The 8303-nt window shown below is 34.2% G+C and overlaps 1 protein-coding gene across 6 annotated transcripts; it reads left to right on the top strand.

The window, feature by feature from the left end:
- The first annotated feature begins 849 nt into the window (after positions 1 to 849).
- LOC111372824 (receptor-like serine/threonine-protein kinase NCRK) lies at positions 850 to 8253 on the top strand. Of its 6 annotated transcripts, XM_022995237.1 has the most exons (11): positions 852 to 1262; positions 3018 to 3101; positions 3611 to 3688; positions 3957 to 4041; positions 4300 to 4416; positions 5473 to 5589; positions 5673 to 5945; positions 6287 to 6528; positions 6642 to 6938; positions 7217 to 7453; positions 7655 to 8252. In XM_022995237.1, exons 4-11 carry the CDS (start codon positions 3972 to 3974, stop codon positions 7907 to 7909), a joined length of 1608 nt encoding a protein of 535 aa, XP_022851005.1. In that variant the 5' UTR covers positions 852 to 1262; positions 3018 to 3101; positions 3611 to 3688; positions 3957 to 3971; the 3' UTR covers positions 7910 to 8252. The 6 variants fall into 6 exon arrangements, with proteins under 6 accessions (XP_022851009.1, XP_022851007.1, XP_022851005.1 ...); XM_022995241.1 differs by lacking the exon at positions 3018 to 3101 and having other exon boundaries at positions 850 to 1262; positions 5479 to 5589; positions 7655 to 8253; XM_022995239.1 differs by lacking the exon at positions 3018 to 3101 and having other exon boundaries at positions 851 to 1262; positions 3611 to 3683.
- The last annotated feature ends 50 nt before the right edge of the window (positions 8254 to 8303 follow it).

Genomic DNA, 8303 nt, shown 5'->3' with positions numbered 1-8303 from the left:
ATAATAAATAATTGCAAACATCAAAAAATAAAATGAAAAACAGGAAAAAAGGTTAACCTAGTTGTGTTTGAGAATCAACCACAATTTTTTCTTACGACCATCACGATTCAATTCAAGGCTCACCACCTATGTTTGGTTGTAGTTGGATATCTAGTTTGCATGTTCACATGACTAATTTTGAAGACTAGCTCCAATTTCGCTTGTTGTAGAGACTAGAGAACTAAGATTCTGCTAAAATATTTGTGGAATTTTCTCCTGTGATATTTCAGAGAAAGAAATAGAGGATAAAATGGGTTCAAATGAGAAAGAAAGAGGAAAAATGATGAGAATACATGCACTTAACTAGGAAATTGAATGAAAATGGATGAAAAAAGGACTTATTGTGAAATCAAAGGTGTGAATAAAGGTAAAAATGTCAAAAAATGGAAGATAATAATGTTTTTCTACTATAATAATGAAAGATAGGGACACTATGTGTTAATTAGCCAATCGTTTTCACTAAGTGTGATAAGTTCGGAGTGCATTTTACCTCAACGGACTATTTCACCCTCCAAATATCTAGCAAAATGACATGGTTGTCCCTCCCAAGTAAAAGTAGCAAATTAACATTCTTGCTTCATCATTTGATTCTATACTTGCCCGACAATGAATGGCAAAAATTATATTTGAAACAAACTGCAATCACATTGAATTAGTAAATGTACTTTTTAAAAATATTTACACAATAATGTAACAAGATCTATACACGAGGGGTCATCCACTGCAATTTTCCAAACTGAGCTATGAGCGCGCCATAGCATATCAAGAATAAAAGCCTCGGGAACCATACAAATCCACATGGCAACTGCCCTTTTCTCTAGCAGAGCTTTTGCATTGCCATCTGTGATACTAATTCTTTACTTGTCACTCTCTCTCTCTCTCTCTCTCTCTCCCTCCCCCCCTCCCTCTCTCCTTTTTGTTCTTCTTCGTTTGAAGATTTTACCATGAAGTATTTTTGTTGAGCTTTGCCCAATGTGAAGTGAAAAATTGAAAATATTTCAGTTTTCCTTCTAAAGCTCTCTGATTTGCTTTTATTTGTTTATTAGAGAGCTTTCTTCTCATTCTTGAAGTGCTCTGTTATGCTGCCTATACATACATGTGCTGTACTTGTGTGTATGTATATGCCTATATATGTTGTTTAATTTGTAGAAAGACTGATCACAGAAGTGGGTTATTGACATTGTAGAGATTGGAGCTCAATGCGATTCATTCTTATTTCAAAGGTAATGCTGCTGAATTTTGTTTCTAATTTCTGTTTTGTCAATCCTATTAGGCATGTTTAGTAGTAGGGATATCAACGGGACTGTCCCCACCCATTGGAGATTCTGGGGAGACTTTATCATCCCAATTAATTCTAGTCGGATGAAAATCAGATTTTTGATAGATTTTGATAAAAATTAATGAAACGTGTGTGATCGGAAAAATGGTGGCTGTCATGAAATGTATGATTGAAGTTAATTGCTAACGTTAAACTAGATTAAACGTGTGTAATTTTTTATTTTTTTAGTTTTTTCCGGCCCAAATTCCACATAGACTCGGAACAGTGTGGGACTTAGTGGAGCGTGGATGGAGTATTTTGCCATCCTTATTTAGTAGAAATCAAATATGTGACATGCCACCACTAAATCCACTTGCCATTTTCTCTGTAGAAAGCAGGAAAATTGATTTAAGATGTAGCTGTCTTATCAGTTTGTCATAAATGAGTGAAGCGGTCACGGATTTTGCTGTGTTTGATCTCCATTATTTAAAAATTAGATTTTTTTTTTTCAAATTCATTTTTAACTAATACATTATTCAAGAAGATGATTTCACAAATCAAGGGTGATTTATTTTATGTAATAAAATATTCACATGGGACCACCCCAGTGTGAAGACCTGTAGAACTTCTGTGAATTTATTCCCGTGTACAAGGAATAATACCAATTTCATAGGTAAATCTAAAAATTTCCCCAATTTTTAACCCTACTTTCCTAAAACAGTCACTATTAAAATATATTCTCCTAGAAAATGGGGTTCGAACAAGTACTTAATTTGTTAGCATTATTCTTAATATAATTGATGTTGATGATGGACTTGAAATTTTGAAAAATATTCTATTTCAAATTTTTTGCTTTCATAGTAAAATGACTGTCACTATTTTGGAGACATCTTTTGGAAAGCATCGTGGCAAGTCTATTTAAATTTTGAATATTACCTTTTTAATCTTTAATTCAAATTATAATGACATACTTTTCTAAAGCATATTTTTCCAAAATAAATGTTTATGATATAGTTTCTTAAACAGAGTGAACAAACCCAAATTGTAAATAAAGGTGGGCTGTATAGCTTAATCCGTTTTACACCTCTATCCAACCTAACAATTCCAAAAAGACCTTCTAGATTAATTTTATTTTTCATATTATTATAGCATTTAAACCAAAGGAATTTCCATGAAAAAAAAATGAAAAAAAAGAAATCTTGAATTTTCCAATCTACAGACAGCAGACCCTTCTACAAAGAAAACAAGAATGTCTTCTTCCAACACATCATCTAGTGGGACTGGGACCCTTGAAAAACATAAGTCTATTGTTCTGCTAAACAACTGTATGGTGTGTAGGTACAGTCCACGGGGCTACATATGTCTTAGAAGCAAAGTTTTATGTAACCGTTGGCATGTACGTACGTATATTGGACTATTAAAATTTTTTAAATACTTTCCCTTTTCAATCATAGACATGAAAGAATGATTAATATAAAGAATCCAATGATTTAATAACCAAGATTAGATGGGATAATCCATATAATATGTTTTTAATACACTGTATTCTATTGGGTTAGTATCCACTTTGATTGTTAAGGGGTCCCTTTCGATTTTAGAAAGTTTGGTTTGATGGTCTAGTTTATGTTTTGAACAATATCTTTTTTTGGCTTTCTGGATTTTATCATAATTCATAACCCCACAAATCTTTATCAGTTTTTCTTATCTATTTTGCTGTCAGATGTCGGTTTCAGAATTCCTTTTTGGCCTATTTCTCAAGATTTCTTGAGGGTCTGCCTATGTTGTGATCATTATAATTTTTTGGGTGAGCATTTGCTTTCACTTGGTGTTTCATGCTTTAAGTCTGAATAATCAAGCTGTGAGGATAATGTGTTTATTGCTTAAAAAATAGCTTTAGAGTATTCTTTTTTCATTATGACATTGGATCGACAAAAATCACGTGATAGTAACGTGTCATAAATGTTTATGGTTTCGATGATTCCGTGTAAGGCTCTGATTTGTTTTCAGGCCCTCTTCAATGAAATTGGAATTTTTTCGTCTAAAAAATTCTCAAATTAATGGAATGTGGTTTATGTACTGGTACTTTCTTGTCTGTTTGTTCTTGGAAGTCATGTTACTCCCTTTCTTTGACTTGAATCCATTAGAAGAAATCGGGTTTATAGCTAATTGTACAAAATGAGAATCGTCCTCGACTGAGCATCCTGGTGTTGCTTTAATGTGCTATATAACTTGTAATATTTTGATTAGTTGTGAACTTTTTAACACACTTGTTAAATATAGCAGTAATAATTGCTCTTTTTTACGTGTGATTAGGCATTTCCTGCAGAGAAAGTAAGTAGATTCAATTTTTTGGAATGACAAAGATCTGCTTTAGGAATACTTGAAAGTAAGGTATTGATGCTGGCCTCCAAGTATCCAAATGAATGTAATTTCTGTTTTCTACTTCAAATACTGTACGTAAACAGTTTTCTGGCAGAAACATGCTTGGGATATTGTTAAATTTGCATCCTTTTATGATTTCTTTTGAAGAGTTCAAAGTATTTGTCATGCTCATTTTGTGGAAATTTGTACTAATAACATTTTTAGCTTCTATAAAACAAATCAGATATCATCATTCTGAATTTGGATGCATATTGCTTTTTAAGCGTTTTCATTTTAGGTTGGACTTGAACAGATGACACTTCGAATGGAATTTGCACTTCTTTTCATCATTGCCTTGGTCCAGATTCAGCATACACTTTGCGGTTAGTAATGCCAACTCAGCTGTGCTCTAAAACCTTTATCCATACCCATTTCATTGTCTTTCAGTTTCCAATTTCGAGAAGGCCCTATTAAGACATGTTTGGTAGGAGGATTAGATCACACTTGATGAGAAAAGAAAATAAAAACTTGCTATTATAGTTTCCAATCTTTTCTATACAACGTATCAAACATTTAAGTTATATTCTTTCCAGAGCTTTCTAGTACAGAAATAAGCTTATTGTTAATCTACCATTTGGCAGGTGAACTTTCAAGAACGTCTGAAACAACCAAGTGGACTTGCACCTGTTCTATTGCACAACAAGCGAATTTGAACTTTGTCCAGACAAACTGCTCGTCATCCTGTGATTGCAGTCCTGGTATCATTTATCCTATAACTATTTCTCCACTTCATATTGTTATTGCAACATTTTTCTATACTCTGAAACAAAATTAGAAAATGTGTAAAAATTTTCACTGTTCACCAATATCTTAAATCTGACTAGGTATACAAGCGCTCTAGATGAAGCTAATCATTCCGCAATAAAGTCTCAGCTGCCACCAGTTTAGAACCCAGGAGAAAGATACATAGAATTAGACAAATATTCAGGATAACTATTACTTGCCAAAACTATTATACACTATGAATCCTATGATTAAACTCAAGATGTTCCAATAGTCAAAAGTCCACAAAAGCAAATTACACATTATAAGATTTTCGTCCATTCATACATCTACTCTATTAAGACTCGAGTTTCCATCTTAAAATATTAACCTTGTTAATTGGAGTACTCCAATCCTCTATATGTTAGTTAATATTTTTCATAATTATTCAACACAGAATTTGTCACTTCAACATGCCTCTATAAGATGATGGCTCATTTGAGAACACCAATCTTACAATCCGTATACTCATTTTGAATCTTAATTGGATCGAGTAGCTTGTTTGAGCTTAATGAACTTTGATACCATACTAAGACTTTCAATTTTTATCTTAAAAGGTCAACTTTGTTTACAGAAGTAGTCCAAGCTCTTATATATTGGTTAATTTTTCCATGATTTTTTTTGACGTGGGATTCATCCCTTAACATGCTTATTTGTTTTCCTTCCTTGAAAAAAAAAAAAAAAAAAAAAGGTTAAGTTAATATTTAAAAAAGCATACTAATAATTGAATGTTTCCTATAGCGGAATCTTTGACTGCAATCTAGACCATAATTTTTTTAATATGAGCTCTTGCTGATGGTGATAGTTGTAGCAATGCAAATTTTCACTTTGAAATATTTATGATTTATGTGCCTTTGTCAGTTGATGACAGAACTATATTCATTTCCCATAAGTTCATATTTTGTTCTAAAACTCCTGGATATACTTCACAAATTTCTCATTTTTCATATTTTAAGAAAACATAATTTGCTTACTGTTAGTATGATCTGTAGCTGCAGGAGGATCAAGTGAAAGCAGATGGAAATGTATTTGTGCTGCTGATAAGTTGCCTAGAGTGGTAGGGGAAGATAGTAATAGTGGATGTTTTACGTCATGCGATTGCGACACAGGTACTTGTTTGAAGGCTTTGTAGATTAGTAGGAATTGGCAATTTTCAAATTATTTAAACGGCTGTTTTATTGTGTCATAATAGGGACTTTAGCTGAGAAGCAGCATTGGGAGAAGTGGATTTCAAGCAAAGCAGTTGTGATAGTTCTCTTACTTTGTGCATCACTCACAACTCTAGCATTCGCTGCTTCTTTGTTATGGTATATCTATCGAAAGGATAAATATCCAGATCAATTGCCTCTATTCTCGTCAGATGGACAGACTAGCTCCAGCAGTGGTACCAATTTAAAAAACCTGGGGACTTCTTCAATGGCTGAATATAAAGGTCGTGTGGGTTCATGCATGAAACCTTTAATAGGTAAAATTCCACATTTTGATTTTCTTGGGGATGTTGAATCTCTTTCTCATATCTTGTATCACTTTATCATATGATCATAATTTTTGGGAGGATTGGATAGCATAGATAGTATTAATGTAGGAAAGAGTTGAAAATCATCTTCATTAGACTCTAGTTCTGTGTACCAAACAAACACTCAAGTGTTTGATTTAATTTGTTTTGAAGTTCAGATGAATTTTTTTTCTGCTCTTCAATTGGATACTTTTACATGCAATATGCAATTGCTCGAATGAATCAAACTTGAAGATTGGTTATCGACATCTCTTTTGATCTGTGCTCTTTTGCTTCTTGCTGTCCTAAAGGATGCATTCCAAAAACTTCCTTCCCATTCAGAAGCAAAATGGGAGCAATACACGGAACAATTATACAATTTTCATATTCTGAACTGGAAAGTGCTACAAACAAATTCTCTGAAGCTAATGTGATTGGAGTTGGAGGAAGCAGCCATGTCTACCGTGGTCATCTCAAAAATGGCCAAATTGTTGCAATTAAGCGAATAAAAACTAAGGCGGGGCCAGATGCGGAATATGTTTTCTTGACCGAGGTACAACTGATCTGTCACAAACAGCTATTCTTTATGTATTTGAATAAAACACGCTTTGTTACACAAATAGACCTTGTGCATTGAATGGTTGATACACCATTTCTTGTGCTCAGATAGAATTGATATCAAGACTTCATCATTGTCATGTCGTGCCTTTGCTCGGATATTGCTCAGAACACCAAGGAAAGCATGCTGAGAGGCTGTTAGTTTTTGAGTATGTGCGTAATGGTAATCTCAGGGAGTGTTTGGATGGGGATTCAGGGCAATGTCTGGACTGGGTTACTCGTATTTCAGTAGCTCTTGGAGCTGCACGTGGCTTGGAATATCTTCATGTAGCAGCTGCACCGAGAATTTTGCACAGAGATGTTAAATCCTCTAACATTCTTTTGGATGAGAACTGGAGAGCCAAGGTAAGTAAAATATTTTATTTATAAGCAAAAACTCAGTGAATCAAAAGAAAGAGGTGACTTGTTAAATATTGATCATGCATCAAGCTAAGCGCAAGGCTGGTCAAAACTCTGACTTCTGATCAATAAATACATGAATCAATATTAGTATTCTCAGAAGTTGTTTCGTTTCCCATTAGAAATTTCTGTTGGTTGGTCATTACTTGGAGAAGTTTTCTGGTTGTTCAGTTTGAACTTCTAATGGCATCCTGTTGTTTAATTATGTACATCTCTGCCTGCAGATTACTGATCTTGGCATGGCTAAGCACCTAAATAATGATGGGGTTCAAAGTTGTTCCAGTTCTCCAGACAGAATGCAAGGCACTTTTGGTTACTTTGCACCAGAGTACACAATTGTAGGAAAAGCTTCCCTGAAATCCGATGTTTTCAGTTTTGGTGTGGTTCTTCTAGAACTTATTACTGGTCGGCATCCCATCCACAAGTCTGACAACAAAGGCGAAGAGAGTCTTGTAATATGGGTATGGAAAATCAGTTTCTACGTCATTTGGCATGAAAATCCTGCCAGTGGCTCCATTGATTTCTTCAATATGGAAATCACCATTTTTTTCACATTGAAATCGCATCTTCAACCAGATACTCTTATTTGAGTAAAGGTTTTTTTTTGGAAGGTATTTTGAAATTGTTTACTTATACTCTCAACCTTTATCACTTCACTGCAGGCAACACCTCGTCTACATGACAGTAAGAGAGTGATTTTGGAGTTAGCAGACCCACGTCTCAAAGGGGCTTTCCCAGAAGAGGAGATGCAAGTAATGGCTTACTTGGCGAAGGAGTGTCTATTATTGGATCCTGATTCTCGACCAACCATGAGTGAGGTTGTCCAAATTCTTTCAACTGTTGCACCAGAGAAATCTAAAAGGAAAAACTTGCAACTACATTCTTTTCAGGTAATCTTTGAAACCGACCATTATTAAGCCTTTGATGCTTATCACGTCTATCCTGTGAATAATAATTCCATGTTTGTGTCATGCATTGATCTTCTTTTTTTGCCTTTGAGATTGTGTAAGTTTTAATCAAGTCGAGGTGGAAGCCAAAACGGCCTTGGATGAAATCAGGCTTTCCCATTCTTTTAACATCTAGAAAATGACGATTTTGGTTATATCTATTCACTTGAAAGCTGACTTTTGGAATACATTGAGATGCCCCAAAATGACTGGAATTCATCCATGATTGAGAAAAGAAACATTCATTCTTCTCTTATGAATGGATAAGGAATAATGAAATATAAGAAGAACAAAATCTTCAGGCATTAATCCAAGTTTCTGTTTGCTAGGAAAATTTTCAGATTACTTTCCGAGACTGTGCAGA

Source organism: Olea europaea, unplaced genomic scaffold (assembly GCF_002742605.1).
Source record: "Olea europaea var. sylvestris unplaced genomic scaffold, O_europaea_v1 scaffold1031, whole genome shotgun sequence".
Lineage (NCBI taxonomy): Eukaryota > Viridiplantae > Streptophyta > Magnoliopsida > Lamiales > Oleaceae > Olea > Olea europaea.
Note: the sequence above shows the minus strand (reverse complement) of the source record. Positions and strands in the feature narration are given on the sequence as shown.

Coding starts and splice junctions, on each gene's coding strand:
- LOC111372824 (XM_022995239.1), top strand. CDS start 3,972: ATGACACTTCGAATGGAATTTGCACTTCTTTTCATCATTGCCTTGGTC. Junction 4,417..5,472: donor ATCCTGTGATTGCAGTCCTG/GTATCATTTATC, acceptor TATGATCTGTAG/CTGCAGGAGGATCAAGTGAA. Junction 5,946..6,286: donor ATGCATGAAACCTTTAATAG/GTAAAATTCCAC, acceptor GCTGTCCTAAAG/GATGCATTCCAAAAACTTCC.